Below are 22273 nucleotides of genomic sequence, written 5' to 3' on the forward strand. Positions count from 1 at the left end.
TAATGAAACAACAAGAAACTTTGCAAAATTGAAGAAAAGCTGTGTAATTTTTCATCTCTTGGTTTGTGATAGTGGTATTAAGGCAGAATAGAGATTCCCTCAAATGACCTACTTATACCTATGGACTAAAAGGTCTTCATTAATATCCCTAAGATTAAGCCTACTGAGGCTTCCTTAGTAAATGGTATAATCATACTAGCTAAGTGAATATTCCCACCAAGACACAGCCTCAGCTCTGAGAGTCTCGGCTGAAGTCTCTTATTGTGCAGGTCTGTGCTCAACTGAGAGCACGTTGTGAGCATGCACACACACAAACACAAAACAACCAGCAATCCAAAGCAGACTGCGAAGAGTTACAAAGTGATCTCATTAAACTAGATGAAAAAATGGTAGATGAAATTCAGTGTTGATACGTGCAAAGTAATGCACATTGGAAAACATAGTCCTATCTACATATTCAAAATGATGGGATCTAAATTAGCTGTTATCACTGAAGAAAGAGATCTTGGAGTCATTGTGGATAGTTCTGTAAAAATATCTGCTCAATGTACAGTGGCAGTCAAAAAATCTAACAGAATGTTAGGAATCATTAGGAAAGGGATCGACAATAAGACAGAAAATACCATAATGCCACTATATAAATCCATGGCACGTCCACACCTTGAATACTGCATGCAGTTTTGCTTGCTCCTTCTCAAAAAAGATATAATAGAATTGGAAAAGGTGCAGAAAAGAGCAAAAAATGGAAGAGCTTACATTAAAAATTAAAAAAGAGAAATTAAAAAGACGGGGACTATTCTCTTTAAGAGTGAAATGCCTACACAGGGTATGATAGAGGTCTATAAAATCCTGAATAGCTCAGAGAAAAACAATAGGGAAGTGTTATTTACCCTATCACATACCACAAGAACTAGGGGTCACCCCATGAAATGAATAGGTAGCAAGCTTAAAACAAACATAAAGTGGTACTTCTTCAAACAACACAACCTGTGGAACTCATTGCCATGGGATGTTGTGAAAGTCGAAAGTATCAGTGGGTTAAAAAATAATTATATAAGTTCTTAGAGTCCATCAACGACTACTAGGCAAACTGGTCAGGTACACAACCTCTTGCTCCAGGTGCTCCTAAATCTCCATCCATCAGAAGCTAGGCGTGGATGACAGAGGATGAACCATTCAATAACTGACCTGTTCTTTTCATTCCCTCTGAAGCATCTGTCACTAGCTATTGTCAGAGGCAGGATATTGACTTAGATGGACCATTGGGCTGACCCAGTATGGCCATTCTTATGAGATACATTAGATCAGGTCTACCCCCTGTTGCCATGGAGACAGGGAACACCATACTATGAAGACTGTCTGACCTGGAGGATCTTAAAATGAAAATTCAAAGATAAAACAAAAATATCTCTTTGATCTCAAAATGAGAGAAAATAATCATTTTGCACAATCACCATTGATGTTCACAGGCCATTGTGATAACATTCTATTTCTTTTGGAGATAGACGTGTGCCACAGCATGACTGTGTGAAGTGGGAGTTAAGGAGAACACAAACAGAGAAAATTAGTATCTCAGAATAATGGGATGGGTGTCTCCTTCCCCCCAGATTCTCAGCTTCCATTCTGAACTCTTAGTTCTTATGTACAGACAAGCAGAACTGATGATATTGGAGCTTCATTTCAGAGCCAAATCCTTTAATTTATGTATGCGGATAATGCTTTTAAAGTCAATGAGATTGTGCATGTGAGTAAATGTAGTGGGATTTAGCTCTGGCTGCACTTGCATAACTCCCTACTGTCCTATCATGTCATCAGACTTTACCTGGAGCTTTTGTAAAAATCCAGGGTACGATATGACACGTAGTGAGGAGAGAATAGGGTAGTGTTTATTTTTATGTAAAACAGCAGGAATTTCTTTTAATAAGTTACCATATTACAATGTACTACGTACCACAGATGAAACGGTCTTGTTTGTTGCAGGTACTACTGTGCCAGCATTGTTGAACAGCACCTCCAATCAACTTTACCTGCACTTTCACTCTGATATTAGTGTGGCAGCAGCTGGTTTTCACCTGGAGTACAAAAGTAAGACTGTCTGTTGTTTGACTCTTTTTTTTTTAAACCTAATTACCAAACTTGATCTAGGATGCTACAGACATAAATTGATACCTATGGAATTATATCTTTAAAAAACAATCAAGTTTAAAACCAGTAGAATTCCAGTGTTCACAAAACATTTTTTCATAAAGTAGAAATAAATTAGAAATCTACAAGAAAACTTTCAGCATGTTGTCTCTCAGTATAGTCATATGGTGTTTCAGATTAATAGTTCTGGAAACTGGGCTCACATTTTTAAGCACTGTATTTATACTTAACAAGATTATGGAAAAGCAGATGGATAACCCTAAATGCCTTTTCCCCATTCATATGTGCATATTTTTCTTCATAGCCCCCATCCGGAAAATCCTGTTAATTCATTGGTGTGAAACAGCTGCAGTTGTGATAAACATTGTAGTGCACCAATGGCTACAAACACTATTATAGTTCTCATGTAAGATGCATTGGTGATATGGGTAATAGAAGCCAGAATGGACATTGTCAAACACAGCACATCTACCACTTGAGATAGCTGTGTCTCATCTTATATCCTTTGTGGGCAATTTAATTATGTACCTTTTAAACAAGTTTGATATTTTATAAAATTCCAATGGACAACCACAGACACTCTTTGCTCAGTTCATATATGCATTAATTTTTTTTTATCATTTCCCTCTTTAAAACATTAAAATAATTTCTATAAAATGGTGGTAAATTCCATGCATATGTTTGTTTATTATTTGTTTTAATTGGAGGTAATAAACATTGCAAAGAAGACTATTTAAAAAAATGAATGTGGGGATGAGGTAATAGTCTGATAAATGGGTTAATAAAGGTCAAATTTGCGAATCATCTTAGGTGTTTGGTTACGCTGGTATTCCGTTGTCTTGCAAAAGAAAAATAAGAATTTTCTATGAGATTCAGACTTATAGTACATGTATTTATAAACTAAAAACCTTAATGTTGATATTCAACTTCTTTAATAAGCAGTTGCAAACAAGCAAATACATGGATAAGCTTGAATAAGTAATCTTTAGAATTGAGATAAACAATTATCTAGAACATAAACTTATGCACAAAATTTTAAAGGCCAGATTTCCAGCTGATGATAAATATTCTGAACTAGACACAAACCACAGGGCAGACTCACACTCTGGTTCAATTCTTCTACTTACTACTACCATTTGCATGCAATTTTGTTTCAATTTAGGTGAAAATGACTATTCTAATAATGGTGCAAAATGAGATCAAGGATGTCATTTATAGTAGGATGTGTTTTGAAAATCTGCTACTTTGATACATTTTGCAAACATCTGTAGATGTTAGGATATGGATTTTATTTTATGTCAAAAGTCAATATAATTGCTAATATACATACTTAATTATAGCTGATGAATGCTCTTATCTGTTATGCTTAAGGTTACTCTGAGCCTTCTGGCTTACTTTTAACACTGTTGACTAATACAAAAGGAATGTATTATTAAAATATTTTGACTTTTATTTTCTTTACACATGTATACATTTTTCATTCCTTGTTATTGGCATCTGGTTCAGTATCATTACAAAAAAAGTGAAATGATAAAAGAGGCTTACATTACACAGTGGAATAGATGGTAAGATAATAAGCTTTTTTTACAGGGCATTATATTAATTGTTGGAGAAATACAAAAACAATAATAACTACTTATGAGTCTTTTTCTATCTTTACATAGCCCAAAGATGGTGTCAAAATTGAATATGTCATTTCTAACTATGTTATATGTTGTTGTTTCCAAATGGGACAAAGAAACAGTTGTATTTTTATGATTGTATTAGTGCATAGTGCTATCTTACTTAGGGTTTCATTTTGACACCTTCCTGATTGTGAATAAAGGAGGACTTTGTCCTGTTACTGATTTTTCTGGTGAAAGTTGTGCAACAGAATTTGCTCCTTTATATGTCAGCTGATTAGCCTGCACCCTTCTCCCCCATTTTTAATGAAGGAATAAATTAGCTACCATAGTATCTTGTCTTCTTCCTTGTGGATGGGTCCTCTTCATGATGCTTTGTTTTTGGCAGCATGGTTGGGTTAGTATTTCTTCCTGTCTTGGATAAAATTTGCTTTCTTAACTTTAGCACATAGTGATTATTTTGTCTTCCTAGATGTATGATGTAACTATGACATACAATTCATTTTCAAATCTTTTCACTGGCTTCCTTTCTGTATCTCATAAAATTTTAACTTTTTCTACTCACCTCAAGACCCTACATAAATTTGCCTTTCTATACTCACTTAATTTTGTTTCATCAAATCACACCCCACCTCCTCTCTCAACCAATAATGCTAGTCTCCATGTTTCCTTTTTACATTTCTCACAAGAGTGGAATGCACTCCTATTCCTGATCTTCTGGACCAACACTATAGAATGATCCAAAAATGTTTTGGGAATGGATACTATTCTCTGTTAAATTCTGTTGGATTTAGAATAATGGTCAGTACTATGCCTCCATTCCAACAAAGCACATATCATGTGCATAGCTTTAAGCACATGAGTAATTCCTGTGACATTAATGGGATTACTTGTGTCCTTAATTGCTTTGCTGGATCAAGGCCAAAAATCTTTAGGGTTTTTATATAATGGTTTCCCTATTGTTTGTCACCATCAATTATCTTAAACCTAGATTACAAGCCTTTTTCAGACAGTGAGTGTGTCTTTCTTCTGTGAAGTGCCTAGCAAACTTTTAGGTATTATAAATGTTATTATGTTTTAGTAACTTTTGCTAGATTAAGTATGCTGCCACGTAACTTTGATTGATCTGTGAGAGGTCTGTGTTATGTTCTTAGTATCTATTTTTTACTTTGATTGGATTTTTTTTTGCATATATTATGCTAGCAATGTTGTTCCTGCTAAAGAGAAGGTTATTTTATTTATTTCCATATATCTGTCCCTTAAACCCTTTTCTGATCTTAGAGGACAGCTGTGAAATGTTTGGGGAGATTTATTATTTATTGTTTTACTGGGTTACATAAAATGTAGAAAACAAATTCTGCAACATTTACAATATAAAAGTGCAAAAATAAGTTAAGATTTTCAGACACTCCTATAGACACTTATAAACAAACACTGCTTTCATTTTTAAAGACATCAGTTATGTTATTTTCCCCCCTCAATAAAACCTTTATGATGGTTTTAATTATGTTGGCTCTGTGCTAGTTTATGTATGGTACATGATGGAATGCAACAGCCAGTTTGTATAGGGCAAATGATAGAATGCAACAGATGAGAAGTAGCCATTATGGTGTATTGTATCAATCATCCATATACCAAATAATTTCTAAATTTCCATTGAGTCCAAAAAGTCTTTCCAGTGCATTTAAATTCTAGATCTATTAAAAGTTATCTGGTGCTTTAATAATATATTCCAGAGGTGGCCAACCTGAGCCTGAGAAGGAGCCAGAATTTACCAATGTACATTGCCAAAGAGCCAAAGTAATACGTCAGCAGCCCCCTGTCAGCTCCCCGCCCCCCACTCCCAGCGCCTCTCACCCACGGGCAGCCCTGCCAATCAGTGCCTCCCACTCCCTCCCTGCATCTCCTGATTAGCTGTTTTGTGGCATGCAGGAGGCTCTGATGGGGAGGGGAGAGGAGCAAGGTCATGGCAGACTCAGGGGAGGGGACAGGAAGGGGTGGATTGGGGGCAGGGCCTGTGGCAGAGCCAGGGGTTGAGCAGTGAGCACTCCCCAGCACATTGGAAAGTTGGCGCCTGTAGCTCCAGCCCCGGAGTCGGTGCCTATACAAGGAGCTACATATTAACTTCTGAAGAGCCGCTTATGGCTCCAGAGCCACAGGTTGACCACCCTGATATGTAGTTTAAGAAGCCATAAGCCAGAGGTTCAAAATGTTCTCAGAAAGCAGAGGTGTGGCATAATAAGAGCCTATTCTCAACACTATTATATATTATTATGTAGTTAGAGTTAAATTAAGGCAAACATGGGAAGTGAGAGATTCAGACATGCAAATATGGTAAAGCAAAGACTACAACTTTATTAACTTTTAACCAAAGAACCCAGGCAGCTCCCTGAACAAATACCCCACTGATATTGAGCCAGGCTGGTTCCTATATTAGCAACAAGTAGCACAACCAAATACCTAAGGGGAGGCAACCTCCCCCTGCATAAGCATAATAATAGGATTAGGCCCAAGCTGCTTAAATACCCCCCTCAACCTATTCCTCATGCAAGGTCTAAGTGTCCAGACTTTGGGTACCCCATTCCATGTGAGAAATTGCTGCCATCCTGTGAACAGCAAGGCCCAGGCCCAATGCATTCCGACCTCTGCATAGGTAAATGTAAATATGGCAGTCCACGGTGGACACTTGTCACTGGGGGCACCAACTATTAACAAGGACATCAGCTTCCCTTTGGTTAGCTAGGAATAAGTTAATTCAGCCTCAAAAATCAGTGAGAAATATATCACCCACAGTTTAACTACGTAGTCTTAAGAATGCACTGACAAGAAACAGCATGAGGATTATTTTGTTTGTGTTTTAATATGAAGTGTGAGTGAGGGTACTATTGAGGGAAAGCTTGAGAAAGGAGGTTGATTCTTTTTTTCATTTACCTCTGAATGTGGCAATGTTAGTAGTGATTTCTTTGCGTCTGTCTTTGTCTTAGTTTTTGTATAGCCTCCTCTGCAACTGACGGTTTCATTGTACTATTGGGGTAGCTGTCATGGGAGGTTGTGTTTACAGAGAGACCATCTCTCAAATAGAACTAATTCTATCCACCATTGTAAATAACAAGTCATTCCCTTGAATTCAGTGGAGATACCCCAGTGTAAATGAGAGAAAAATCAGTGTGAGTCTAGGGTATTACTAAGTGATATAATCTATGCAGGTCTCCTTCACTGCTTTGCTTAGATTGACACCTTAATGAATGACGCCTTTTGGGGTTATGTGCATCCAAGATACAATAGACACAGGCTGTACTCAAGCTGTGCACTTTTAAGAATAATGTAGCCTAAAAGCTTATAAAGTGCAAATTTACTTTTAAAAATGACTCTGTGAACATGGCATTGTGAGGTTCAGTTTTATAGTCTGCCAGTGACTCCAGATCAGTTGTGCTCAATTACAAGTGAAAAATGTTTTGGTGGTGGTGGGGAATTGTATGTTTTTGTTTGTTCCTCTAATCACCAATGCTACAAAACTCTGTGATCTGAAAGTCAAGCTGTGCTCGGTCTGACTGATACATAGTCACCAATAACTGATACAACTGAGGTGTATTATAGCAGTAATGAGAGGCTGAAATCCTGGCTTCATTGAAATCACAATGGCATAACTCCTACTGACTTTAGTGGCGTTAGAATTTAACCTTTGTTATTTTTTCAGATGTACACCACAGTACAACTCAAGGTAGGGATTCAGCAACTGGAGCTTAGTTAACTATTCTGTTGACATACAGTCATAAAGAATAATTTTCTTTCTCCTAAGGCTGTATTGTCTCTGCAGAAGCAGCAGGAGTATAAAAAGCAGGTGTGACTGTGAATACAGAAAGCAAGCAGGTCTGCACAATAAGAAATTGCCATTTTTACATAGAACAGTTCTTTTTTCTAACCTTAAGCATTCTGTATTATAACATTTATTATACAGCCATATAGAAAGCACAAAACAAGTAAAACTTACACATAGGTTATCTTCCCAGCTTAATAAGAGGAACATTTCTGCCCTTATTTGAAGGAGCCACCCAAAAAGGAAGCAGAGCCAAACACACTTTGCTGGTGCTATAAACAGGAAGGGGATGCACATATGGGCTAGTGCTTGCTGCTGACTGCTCAGGTTTTTGGCCATTCAGCTACCTGAGGTTTGTACGATTCTGCTCACCACCGTCCCTCCAGTAACATCCTCCCCCTCCTGATATCCCCAGCTTGGTAGTACCCACGTTGGAGTCCAGTGTTTTGAACAGGGACCTTTAGCTCCATTCTTCCTGAACTGTCAGGAACTGCTTTGCAGCCATCCCCCCTACTATTTCTTCCCAGTTTTCCTCTGATAGGAAAAAGAAGCCATGGATTTTGAGCTGTGCAGTTTCACTGATCTGGTCAGGCTCCCACTGCTGGCAGCTCTCCAGAATGCTGTGAGGGGATCCAGACACTGAACCCCCATTTGTGTTTTAAGGTTCCCTGGGTCTCAGAAGGCTGCAGCCCTGTTTCCTCCCTTGGCCTGTTTGGCACATTTCATAGGCATTGACTCTCTGTCTGTTATCTCTTTATGGAAAGGGAATCACACAGCCCAGCTGTTTTAGGCCCCTAGTGTTTCCTTAGCAAAGAGTGAAGCTGAATGTAAGTTAAGTCGACCACGTGGGACTTTATTAAACCTTGTGCTCTGCTTTGTCCACGTGGGTAAGTTGCTTCCCTCATTCCCTGTTCCTCGATGACCCACTAATAACAGGGCTCTAAGGGACATGGGCCCTCTAATCCCAGTCCCACTGATGATAACCCCAGCACCAGCGGTAACTTCCAAGATACCCCCATAGCTTAAACACACAACTCCAGCTAAAGAGGGGAGCGTTCTGGTTTACCTCTTGCAGGGGCTATGTGCTAGGTGTAGCATATAACAAACACAGACTTCGCACAGGACTTGAATGCAGCATTGCTCTGTAATAGCACAAGAAATACACAGATCTATTTAGAAAAAAATACTAACTGCATTTCCCTGCCTCAGTTTCCTCACCACTCCAGAGAATTCTTTGGACTGGGGTCAGAGTTCTTTGGGCCATGCAAAGTTCTTCTGTTCCAGCGGATGGCTTGTATTCTGAAACGTGGAGCTTTCTTTTCTCAGCTCACCTTCTGTGGCCTTTGCCATCTGTCCCTTTCCCCTGTGTAGCCCTGTGAGTCCTTTTATAACCTGCTGCTTTGTCCTGTCTTTGTCCTGCTTTGGGGAATTTTCCATTCTCCCAAAGCCAACCTGCTGCAGGGGGAAGAGGGAATTAGTTTCCCTTAAGATGCAGTTAGTCTTTTGTTGTTGTTGTTGTTCCCAGGTAAGACTTATTTAGGTGCTGATAGTGCTTAACCATTGAATATTATCCCTGATCTGGCAGACATGTGCTTTCAGGCTTGTTAACCATGGCGGTTATACAGATCAAGGGTATGTGTGTGCTTTGAGCTGGAGGTATAAATTCAAAATCAAAGAGACATACCTATGTTACCTCTGATGAACTAGCACACTAAAAATGGAGGACAGGAGTACTTGTGGCACCTTAAAGACTAACACATTTATTTTAGCATGAGCTTTTATGAGCTGTAGCTCATGAAAGCTCATGCTAAAATAAATGTGTTAGTCTTTAAGGTGCCACAAGTACTCCTGTTCTTTTTGCGGATACAGACTAACACGGCTGCTACTCTGAAACCTAAAAATGGAGGGTAGTCACTGTGGCATGAACAGCAGAAGGGGATAGCCTCCTTGAATGTGTACCTCAGTCTTTGAAGGGTATGTAGTTTAGGCAAATAGCACCTCCCATCACTTCTGGCCACTGCAGTTATACTCAACTTTTGGTGTACTTGCTCAATCAGAGCTAGTGCGAGTATGTCTTCTTGAGCTGGAATTTATAACTGCATCTCAAAGTGCAGACATATACTTAGAAACATGACATGATACAGCAATTTCATAATGTCAACTTCTTAGTAACTTCATAATATCAACCAGAATTCATGAATTGCTCAGACAGATCCCCCAAATTATCATCGGCAAACAAAGAGCTTACTTCCTACAAGATTAACCGTCTGCCTCCTTCATTCAGCAGTCCCCCTGCTGAGCCTGGGTACTTTTTCTATCTAATGTAAACACTAGCATCAAGACCAAAGGAGCTACATTCTGTAGCATCTGGAAGAGAAAATGCTTTGAATAGCAAGAGATTATTCCCTGGTAGGTTCATGAGACATCCCTTTCCTTCTCCCTCTGATCAGAAAGGAGAGATAGATAGGAGGGTTTAGATGAAGCAGAGAAGAAGGGATAAAATTACTAGGAAAATTGCCCATGGATAGTGACCACAGGCCAGATTCTTACCTTGCGTAAATCATTGTAGGTTCATTGAAGTCAACAGAGTTATACCAGTTGAGAAGCTGGCCCTTAGTCTCAAAAGGTTTTAAAAGCGCATTTAAAAAGTGTCAAACACAGCACTTTCAATAGTGTAGATAGGAATTATGGTAGACATTTAGCATTGTTTTTAGCTAAGGTAGGAGGTTCTTGTGGTATAAACACACACAAATATTCATATATATTTAGATAAACCTTTTGGAACTGCAAATTTGGTATAAATATGCACTGTTTGATTTCTGATCAGTTGAATATGCTCTTTGTTGTATTTTTTCCATCTGATCATTTAATTTTTTCTGCAATATGTTCTCAGTGATGGAAAACTGAGAATGATTTCCTTGCAGCTCCTTTTTGTTTAGTTTGTAACTGTTCTGATCTAGTATTTGATTAATTTTTCATTAATTTAAATGTGCTCTTACAGAGCTTATATTTCCTCATGGCAAAGGAATTGATCTGTTTATGTAGTTGTTTTCTTGTGCAACAGTAGCTGCCAGTCAAAACTATCAATAAAATTAGTGCATTTACCCTGATTCATCACTGAATTTTAAAGACATCTACATGGTATTGTTTTAATTTTATTTTTCAGACAATAAACCGTGATACTCAGCCTCATGACTGAATAAATCCCTTATGATATGAAGCCTTAAGCATCCATTCCCCTGATGCACATACACAACTCCCATAAACATAATTGGGAATTACTTGTATGCATCAAGAGGGGAATGGATCCTTTAGTTTGGCCATAAGTTTAAAATTTTTGGGAAGGAAAAAATAATCAATCTCTGTAATTATAAAACTTTATTCCATTTCCTAAATTCAGACCATTTGAAACTATATTTTATATTATTTATTTTTATTACATAATTTAATAGATTTCTTTTGCTTTTTTATTTGTGTACTTACCAGTTTTCAAATAAATTTAGGGCCAGACCTTTCTCCTAGGCATGAAACATTTAAAGAAAGGTCCAACCAAGCAAACAAATAAACCTCATATTTTAAAACTTCAGTGGGAAAGGCACCAGGGAATACTGGATACTAGAAGTGGAACACCATGAGGAGTATGTATCCGTGGCCCTATGAGTAACCAAATCATGCCGTCTCACACTCATCACACAAAGGACCTGCCATTGTGTGATGAGTGTCAGATGGGCTCAATTTCCAATTGCATGCCCTCTCTCTGCCCCCATGACTTATATCATGTGTTTTTTCTGAATCTATGCTCTGAAATTTACTAAGCATTTCTGTACCAAAATGGTAGCCTTTGCCATAGTTCCCTGACAAATATGTTTTAAAATTCAACTGGCATAACATGCTGACAAGTTAATACACAGCAAAATAAAAGAGGTCTTGCAGCATTAATTTGTTCTTTAGGGTTAAGATGGTAATTTATATTTCTTACAAAGCCTACATTAAACTTTATTTAATTCTATAGAGAGTTGCTTAAGTTGAGATATTTATAGGCAGTGACATTGAATCATTTTATTCTGGTCACAAGACAACTGTAAATATTGAAGAAATCCACTGTGTGGCATTGTTTCTTTTTATTTCAAAAGTACTGTAGGTGTGCACGTGGCTTCAAAAAGTTAGTACGAGGAATAAAACAGTAAAAATATATAACAGTTAATCCAAAAAGACAGATATTAGACATTTAAACTATTATTTCATATGCATGTTTGTTTTCCCCAAACACTGGTAAAATAAATAGCATAATTATTTCTTACAACAGCCAGAAACCCCAATCAACCATTTTTTGTGTTATATTTCTAATATGTATTAGAACAGTGAAAGAATAAAAATTATTGCAATTTGGATGGATTATCCTGATGTATAATTAACAAATACAACATATAAACAAAATAGCATGATTTAATAATTTATCTCTTTAATTTTTAATGCCCACAATTGTAATTAAAATAACGTTTTTCATTTTAGAATTTCACTTTCTCAGATGTCACTTGTAAATACAATAATAATATACATATTTTCTTAAATACACAAACAAATATGCAATGAGTCAATTCCTGAAATCATTAATCTGTTTTTTCTTATGTAATACTCTCTTTGAGCTAATCATTAAAGTCAGTTGGAATTTTGGGTTAGTAAGTAGTAAATAAATATTGAGAAAAGACATATATATTTGGACCACGTATGTCTGTAAATAAAGTATATGTGATAGCTTGAAACTGTAAGTATCATATTTTAATACAATCTCATAAAATGTGCATTTTGTTCAATACCAACTTTAAGAACATATTTTACCCTATTTTCCCTGAAATGTTGGAGACTGCAATGAAGGCATGTTTTCTGGATATTCTGAGCCTATGTGTTACAGCGAAGCCAAGATCATATGAAATGCTTGATGACTGAGAACTTAAGATGAATTTTAATTATCTTAGGCTGTTTCGAACCTTGTGTATAATAGGTTTTAAAGTGCCAAAAGTTGTCCATAACTGAAATAACTTCTTCATTGAAAAGAAGAGTAGAGACAGGTGAATATGTTTAGTAATCCTTATTTCACAAAGATCTCAGATAAATTCTGCAAAAGTAAAGCAGTCACCCCTGCTAAGAACAAGGGACTCTTTTATTCTAAAGAATGTGCCATTTTTTGGATTGGGTATATTGATCATGTCCAGGTTGAAGTCTTTAATGTTTTATTCCTTCAGGTCACTCCCCTACTAAAACAGTTGTGAAGCACAAAACTGCCACCTGTAATTAAACAGGCCCTGATCCTGCAAAGGGATCCACTCAGACCGAATGTTATAGCCACACAGAATCCTACTGATTTTAATCAGAGACAGACTCCCCAGTGGAATAAGGGTCTACTTAGGCAGATTTTTTTGTTTGTATTTTCCCCAAGATTAGACCTATAATTATAAATTTGTGGCATGTTTGTCTCATGCCACACCTGGCACCAAGATGGTTTTTATCAGGCAGTAAGTGAGAGAAGGTCTTTGAGAGGGTTATCAGTGCTGACATTGATTTGTTCTCTATCATACTGCAAAGAAGTAGCTGAGCTGTGAAGAGCACGCACAAAGCAAATCCCAAGCTTTTTGATTGCTTGGACTTGACATTTAACATATTTTCCCTTTACTACTGACTGCACAGACAGTCCAGTTGAATGTGTTTCAGAGCCTTTGGATCTTTTGGGTTTTAGTCATTTTGTTTCCAGATATTAAGACTTAAATTTGCTGTCTTTTCGCTTGTTCTGTGATTTTTTGAAATTAACATCCAATGTGAATTGCTCTAGAGTTTAGGTCATGAGTCTTTGCAGATGTGAATATAGTGAATGAGATTATTATTTTTGATCATTTGTAGTTTATAAGTAAATAAAAAAGTAATTTTCCCATGTACAAAAAATTGTCCATGGACTCATTCTATACTCCTGAAAAAATAATGGCATAGAAATATTGAATGGACTTTTAAGAATTCTTTTTCTTGGCTGTAATCTTAATTATAGAGCTACTAAGAAGGCTCTATAATCTAATGGTTAAAGTGGGGAACTGGGAGTTATTCCTGACCCTGCCAATGACTTGATGTTTGCCTTGGGGAAAGCCATTTTGCTTCTCGGTGCCTCTGTCTCCCTGTATGTCAAATGGAGTCAATAATCGATTATCTCTGGATAGTATTTGAGTTGCCATAATGGAAGATGTCATATAACTTCTATATGATATATTAGAGGTGCAAAAGAGTAGTAGTAATAATATTAAGTATGTGACTATTAAAAATAAATGTTAGATTCCTTTATTAGAATCTGATAAAATTACATAGCACACTGCTTGACATAGTAATTTGTGCATACATTTACTTTGAACTTTTTTTTTCAAGTGTAGTTCCTTTACAACCCGTGTATTGTTTACATAATGGTAAAGAAAGCCATGATGTCACAAGAACAATATTATCATTACCAGACAGTAGCTGTTTTACAAATATTTGTATGATTATATATAAATCATAAAAAGAAGTTCTGTTATGTATTCTGATAAAAGACAGGAAATTCAGAAATAACATTTCATCCTCTCCAGATTTGCTTGGGTATTATTGAGGAGTCAAATCAATGAATGTTACTATATTCTGTATGTGGGAACACTTACTGGGGCAAGATGTTCCCCTCCACTTAAAATAGTGTAGAGGGGAAACAATGCCTAAGGATGAAGGATACCTGGAGGAGAGCATAGCTGTGATATATACAGAGATGCCACCCCTCTTCTGTTCCTAAAAAAGACTGTTCAGGCAACAGTGTTAAGTTATAGCTATAGCCAGGGGGAAGTGGGGAGGGAGAGGGAATCAGTAAATAATAAATTTGCCAAAAGATGCATGGGTCACCAAAACTATTTGTGAATTCAGGTTGAATTTGGGAAATAGTTTTGATGGAAAAAATCCTGAAGATCAAAATTATGGAAATATCATAACAATTGGTTTTGATAATGCCATTTTTTGGGGGGAAATTTTAGAAATGTCAGTTAAAATCTGGTAGCATGAGATCTTCTAGTGACTGTCTCTTAGATTGAAGTCTCCCTTGATAATGCATCTTTCTTCCCCCTTCCCATTATAGATAGGTGCCTAAGTAGCCTGTCATTCTGTTCTCTTGTGTGATTTGGTGGTCTGAAGCAGACACCAACTAGTACCACATCTTGTGCTTTGTCTATTACAACATTAATCCTTCCTTTAGGAACAGAGGAGGGGTGGCATCCATGTATGTATCATAGCTATTTCCCTAGCACTGGTGTATAGGCAATTAAAGATTTTTTCTCTTCACAGCTGTGATGGTTTTGGGTTCACCCAAACCAGTAAGGAGGTTGATTGCCATCTACCTTGCAACTCTGGGTGTCTCTCGCTGCCCAGCGCTCTCGCTGCCCAGCGAAGCCCCTGGGACGGGGGGCCGCGGGGGCAGAGCCGGAGCCGCCGGAGTTTGTGCTGTAGCCGGGCGGCGCTGGGACCCGGAGAACAAGGGCGAGGGGGACCCACCCCACGAGAGGCCGGGCCGGGCCGCTGCGTTTGAGGGGCTCCGCGCCGCCGTGCTGGGGGCCGGGCCTGGTGGTGCTCGGGGCCCGGGGGGCTGCAGGCCTGGTCGGGGCCCGGCCGGGGGGTGCCATGGCGGCCGCCGAGATGAAGATCATCTACCACCTGGACGAGCAGGAGACGCCCTACCTGGTGAAGCTGCCGATCCTGGCCGAGCGGGTCACCCTGGGCGACTTCAAGGGTCTCCTCAACCGGCCCAACTACAAGTTCTACTTCAAGTCTATGGACGATGACTTCGGGGTCGTGAAGGAAGAAATCTCAGATGATAATGCCAAGCTTCCCTGTTTCAATGGCCGGGTGGTGTCCTGGCTGGTGTCTGCGGAGGGGTCGCACTCAGATGGGGGGTCTGTCTGTGCCGATAACCAGCCGGAGCTGCCGCCCTCCATGGAGTGTACCGGGGGCATTGGGGACTCCAGGCCTCCCTCCTTCCACCCCAAAATCGGGGGGAGTCGGGAGAACCTGGATAACGAGACGGAGACAGATTCAGTGGTTTCATCGCAGAGGGAGAGACCTCGCCGGAAAGATGGGCCTGAGCATGCACCCAGAGTGAATGGGACGGCAAAAGGAGAGCGGCGCCGAGACTTAGGTGGGTACGAGAGCTCTTTCACTCTCATGAGCAGCGAATTGGAGACCACCAGCTTCTTCGACTCGGATGAGGATGACTCCACCAGCAGGTTAAGCAGCTCGACAGAGCAGAGCAGCGCCTCCCGCCTGATGAGAAGGCACAAGCGACACCGGCGGAAACAGAAGGCCCCACGCATTGAGCAGTCATCATCCTTCAGCAGCATCACGGACTCAACTATGTCTCTGAACATCATCACGGTCACTCTGAACATGGAGAAGTACAATTTCTTGGGCATCTCCATCGTGGGACAGAGCAATGAGCGTGGGGACGGTGGCATCTATATCGGCTCCATCATGAAGAGGGGCGCAGTAGCAGCCGATGGCAGGATCGAGCCGGGAGACATGCTCTTGCAGGTGAACGATATCAACTTTGAGAACATGAGCAATGATGATGCTGTGTGCGTGCTGAGGGAGATTGTGCACAAGCCAGGGCCAATCACTCTGACTGTGGCCAAGTGATGGGACCCCAGCCCCAGGGGCTGCTTCTCGTTACCCCGGATTGCTCCCCAGCGGATCTGGGCTGGGCCAGACTCTCCATGCTAAATAAAAAAAGAAAAAAAAAACTCTGGGTGTCTTGTGGCTGTGTGGCATTGGTACAGAGCTCTGACTCCAGCAGCCCACAAGTCTCACCCTGGCTTTCCCCAACCTGATTATTCCTTGCAGGCTGAACTTAGTATGTTTCCAGCCCCAGATTCGCCCCAAAATTGTTCTACTGCAGGGACCAGTCATTCACACTGGACCCTCACAGAGAAAGTGTTAAGTTGGCTACCTGTATAGAGACAGTAAAACACTCCAACCTGCCAGCTTTCTAAAAGCACACACATTACTGAACTTGCACATCACTGATGATTTATAATGAAAGCAAAACAAGTTGATTAACAAAAGAATATGGATTAAGTTATACCCAAGTAAAAGGGATAAAAGTAGAAATGGTTACAAGCAAATAAAGTGAAAACACGCATCTGAAAGACTAAAATTTGCTCTAACAAGATATAATCTTTTTTCAAGTTGGTTTCTCTAACCCACAGTCTCCTATCCAGCTTTTATGTCAGGATCCAACACAGAGATCAAATCACTTGGTTCAGTTGCTTCCTCAAGTGAAGTCTCTTTCTGTTCCTTATATCCCTAAAGGATTGTCTTTGTCTTACAAGTCCGGAAGGCCTCCTATGCCTCTTTGGGGTGAAGGGGCCATGTTCATTCTCTGTGTCTCAAGTTCAGGATCAAGATAGCCCCCATTGGTTTAGCTCAGTGATGTGGTTTAATGCTAATATATAAATTGAGGTAAAGCCACATTCCTTTGTCTAGGACAGATCTTTACCTGGGCGAGGCTGTTTGGTCTTAAACAAGTTCTAGTAATATCACAGAGAGGGATTTCATAACTTCACATATAATGTTAAACCATGCATTTTACAATGATATTAATAACCAGCATATCGTTAGCTTTCATATGATGCCTTTTAAAATACATTTGGATAAATACCATGACAAGAGTGTTGGGTGTAGTAAGTTGGCTGTGGCCGATGAGAGAGAGTCTACCCTATGCCAATGGGCCCTTAGGGTCACAACATCCTTTGGTGTATGATATAACTTCTGATGGAATAAATGGGCCCAAAAAGTCAAAGGTACTAATGTTACCCTTAATGCAACACAAAATAGTTAAACGTTTCATTGTTTTAAATACATAGACATTGGCCTGCCTTGTCTCATGGCAACAACCTCCATTATTTTTATTAACATTTTTAAAATTAAAGATATGAAAAAGAAGGAAAAACAATTAAAACAGTTGAAATATAAAGTAGCAAGTAAGGCTCTCATTTCAAAAAAATAACCCTTTTTCGCTTTCTGCAAGGAAAAACACTTTTTGAATCATAGATTTATAGGACTGGAAGGGACCTTGAGAGGTCATATAGTCCAGTTCCCTGAACTCATGGCAGGACTAAGTATTATCTAGACCGTACCTGACAAGTGTTTGTCTAACTTGCTCTTAAAAATCTTAAGATTCCACAACCTCCCTAGGCAATTTATTCCATTGCTTAACCACCCTGACAGGAAGTTTTTCCTAATGTCCAACCTATACCTCCCTTGCTGCAATTTAAGCCCATTGCTTCTTGTCCTATTCTCAGAGGTTAACAACTTGTAACAACTTTTATGTACTAGAAAACATCACATCCTCCCTCAGTCTTCTCTTTTTCCAGACTAAACAAACCCTCATAGGTCATGTTTTCTAGACCTTTAATCATTTTTCTCACACTTGTCTGGACTCTCTCCAGTTTGTCCACATCCTTCCTGAAATGTCACGCCTAGAACTGGACACAATACTCCAGCTGAGGCCTAATCAGTGAAGAGTAGAGCGGAAGAATTACTTCTTGTGTCTTGCTTACAACGTTCCTGCTAATATATCTCCAGAATTTTAGAGAAGAAATAAGGTGGGGGAAGACAAAGGAGGGAGTGCCACACAGAAGACGGTGATGGTGGCAGCCATGATGATAACATTCTCTCCTTTAAGCCAACTCTTCCTCCAGCCATTTTAATCTCCCCCTGAAGTCTCTTTCTTGAGGACCCAAAAAGAGGTTATAGGCAGTATAGTACTTTGTCCACTAATTAGGTCTAATTGCTGACACACCACAAATTTTGCTTGGTTAATTTCCAATTCCATTTTCCTTTGTTTACCAGTCTTGATTTCAACACAATCCTTGGGTGGTATCAATAAAGTTTTTTTCCTGGACTAATTAAGTTTTTCTGTCTCCATTTCATATCCCTTCTGTCATTTATTGTTAAAGGTGGTAACATTTTATGAATCGTTACCCACTTTCCAGCAATTGAGCGCACAAGTGCGGTAGGACTGATATCCCAATTACTACAGTAGGTGTCTTGATTAATTTTGTTCTCCACATCTTGATTTTGCATTCCCCTTTTTACTCTCCCCTTTTCTTCTTAGTGTAATGCCCTCTTGACTAGTTTACCCAGCCTGTCCCATAGAGGATTGGTTTCTCTTCTGTTGAGATGGAGACCATCCAAACTGTGCACCTACTATCCCCATGAAGTGAGCCAATGTTACACAAAACCAAAACCTTGCATTCCTTACCAAGCCAGTCGTTTATGTCCACAATCTTCTGCCTTCTGTTTTCCTTTGCTTGCAAGAAAGGAAGGATCTCTGAGAAGATCACTTGGACATTCTGCTCTTTCTGAATTCTCTGAAGTCATCTATTAACTGTCAGTTATCCTGTGAAGCAGAATTATTAGTGTCAATATCTATCATGACCAGTGGATCCTTGTTTACCAATTTCAGAATCCTGTCCAATCTTAGTCACTTAACTTCTGTCTTGGCTCTGGGAAGACAGCAGACTGTCCTACTGCCTGCTTTCTCTTGAAAAGCATTATTTCCATTTTTCCAAGGATAGTCCATCTTCCTTGGATAATTGAGATCTCTTTGTCGGCATGTTGGATTTTCTTATGAGTTGGAGTGAGCAGCCATCTAGAGGTGTATACCATACACCTCCCCATTCCATTCAACAAGAGAGATCTTCAGAAATCTTTTTTTTTTCAGTTTCCATGTCCAGGACCTGTTAAATATTGGACACCTTTAGCAATGTGGAATTTCTCCTGATTCTTTTGCATCTGCTAGTTACAGTCAACCCATACTCATCTGCCTCCAGTGTGGTAGAATTCTGCCTTGTCCTTTTGTCTCCGGTGACTGCAAACTATCAAACCACCTCTAATTTCCCCTCCCTTTCTCTGATTCCTCAGTGTCCAGTTCCTTCTTCCATGAACCTGGGTGCTTCCTGAATCTGGTTGTATTAGACCTGCTCAGCTTCTGAGGCTTCACAGTGTCTGTACTTATTTTTCCAATCCAAGAATCTTTTCTTCCAGCACAACCACTGACTTGCTCTTCATATATAGGAAGTCCCTTCTGGCATGTGGTAGGAAAGAAAACATAACACATTTGTTGCAGGTCACAACCACTGATTCATCACTGGCCATCATAGTATTGAATGTAGAACTGCATCTAGAAAGTTATCCCCCTCTGTTTGCCTCTCCTGTTCACTTGGTCAGGAGTTTGCCTGGCAACTAGCTTATAATAAGCCTTCCTTCTCAGCTCCACCGCTTTGCTAACAGGGAAGGCTTAACTACTCAGACTTCAAACACAGAGGCTGATCAAAACCCCAAAGGTCCTAACCACCCCCTCCCTTGAGACACAGACAAATTGGTCTGTCTCACCTGGCCTGTTCAGGGCCCCCCACCCAGCTACACAACCCTCACGGAAAGCAAACAAATGACAGACCAAAGACCCCACTCAGAAAGTTCCTCTACTTCCAAGACCACAGTCCTCAGCTATGTCTTCCAGAATTCCTGTTTGCCACTCCTGTTTGCCTACCCAAATGATTAGTAACATACCTCAATTACTCAGGAGAAGAGAGAGAGAGAGAGGGAGACAAATAATGTGAATGAATACAACTTACCTAATACCTCCTGGTGTATATGATTCCTGCTACTTAAATATCTACACTTGTTTGTCCACAGTTTAGTTCAATGTAGAGAAAATTTAAACTAAAATGAATCACAATTCAGAGCCCTGATTTGTTTTTTAATGGAACGTATTAGCCAAAAAAGACCAAGGAAGCCTATTTTATTTTGTTTTATTGTACTTGTTTTACTGAACCTTCCATTTTGTTTTCATACAATTCTTGTTCGATCCATACATGCTGCTTTCAGTGTGCATCTAAGTGCACTGAGCCTTAACACACCATAAAACATCCTTGAAGAAGCACAGTATGGATTGAAATTTTCAAGCCTGAAGGCATTGTTACAGTAGAACTATAAGAAATTGATGCAAAGCTTCAGGGAGAACCCTCCAGTGGAGCCCTCTCAGGGGCAGCAATGCAGTCAGATGGAGCAGACTAGGAACTATCTGCAGCAAGTACCGCAGAACAAGTGGGAACGGGGGTGATGAGACCACACTGGGACTACTCAATACCCCCAGGACACAGAACTATGTCTTGGGGGAGCCAGGCTCCATGTGATCTCCCCTCTCTCCTTCAGTTCTATTGTCTTGGGAAATGGAGACGCTCCAAGGCAGAATCAGCCCAGGAGCATAGACTTATCTGGGAGGATCAAACTGATTAGCATATTGTCAGATACTGAGCTTGAAAAGATGTGCTATTCCACACAGGAGAAACATTTCACTATACCTAATCGTTTATAAACTGAAACAGGGTTAAACTGCAGCAGCAATTTTACACTCTTCTTTCTACACTACTTTCCCATTGAATTTGAAGTGAGGTTCAAGGCTTTGGTCCTTACTTTCAAAGCTCTTCTAGCTACTTAAAGGACTGCCTCACTCAGTGTGAGCATGACCAACCATTATAACTGTGTTCCTCTGGAACAATGGATATGTCAACTTCCACAGTGAGACTTCTGAGCACAGGAGAGAGCAGTTGGCCCAGAACTATGAACTCCTTTATGGAAAATATTAGAATGACCCAAATCTTACTAACTTCCAATCACAGTGTAAAACCTACCTCATCTTCTCCTTTCTCTAAACTTTAAAATAAATAAGAGTTAAACTAATTACATTTAAAAACAACAATCTTGCTGGCTCGAAGTGGCTAGAGAGAAATAGAGAGCCTCCTTGTGTATATGTTTGGCTTTGTAAGGCATTCATATGCCTTGGTGATGAGCGGTAGATAAATAGATGACTGGGGGCATAAGGCTAAAACCTTGTCTGTATCAAAAATGGTAAATAGTATTATCTGAAGCACAATTATATTTTTGTAGAAAGACTGAGGTCTCAGTGGATAATTTGAGATATTGTTGCATGATGAACCATCTGGAACAACAGACTCCAAAATGTCACATATCACAGTAAGGCCAAATATCATGTAATTTCTGCACTGAACATTCTGTCAAGTCACACTTATTGTCACCAAATGGGTTAGATTCCATTAGAAAGCAGTAAGAGCTGTAACATTTAGTGGGATTTAGCATGCAAGTCAGTGAAGTGAAGGGTATACAGTACCACTGCCAAAAAAGCATCATTTGACTGGCCGTTCATTGAAAGATATGACAGAAAATGCTGAAACCCATTCTCACACAGTGTAAAAGTTCCAGTCTGCTCTGTTTTCTCCGCATGGCACTGTGATACCGTTAAATCAAATAAAGAATATATTAACCTTGCTTCAATTATACATAGATAACTTCATGATTATTATCCATGCTAATTCTTCTTTGACTTTAATGAAAGTTGTTTAAATTCATTTAATGTGATAGGTTTTATTGGCTATACACCTGAGAAGTCTTGTATCCATTTATTATTCTATCATATGTATGGTATAATACGCACTTATTAAATGTATTCCTGTTTGAGAAAATAGGTATGAATAACTGGAGTCTAAGGCTAAGACTCCCCACACTGTTGATAAACCATTCCTCATTTGCAGGACCTTTTTACACAAGTGCAGCAAACATG

General features: G+C 39.4%; 1 protein-coding gene and 1 pseudogene across 16 annotated transcripts in view; both read left to right on the forward strand.

Moving 5' to 3' along the window:
• The window catches only part of CSMD1 (CUB and Sushi multiple domains 1), a 1616238-nt gene that overhangs the window by 1333585 nt on the left and 260380 nt on the right, over positions 1–22273 (forward strand). For all 16 annotated transcript variants that reach the window (XR_005595828.1, XM_039529053.1, XM_039529047.1 and 13 more), the window contains one exon: positions 1981–2085. Coding sequence is in view for 15 of the 16 variants with exons in the window: in XM_039529053.1 (XP_039384987.1) it covers positions 1981–2085 (105 nt within the window). In the remaining variant the exon portion in view is untranslated. The remainder of the gene's footprint in view (positions 1–1980; positions 2086–22273) is intronic.
• Positions 15256–16350, forward strand: LOC120400418 (annotated as a pseudogene).

This window comes from Mauremys reevesii, linkage group 3 (genome assembly GCF_016161935.1).
Source record: "Mauremys reevesii isolate NIE-2019 linkage group 3, ASM1616193v1, whole genome shotgun sequence".
Taxonomy (NCBI): Eukaryota; Metazoa; Chordata; order Testudines; family Geoemydidae; genus Mauremys; species Mauremys reevesii.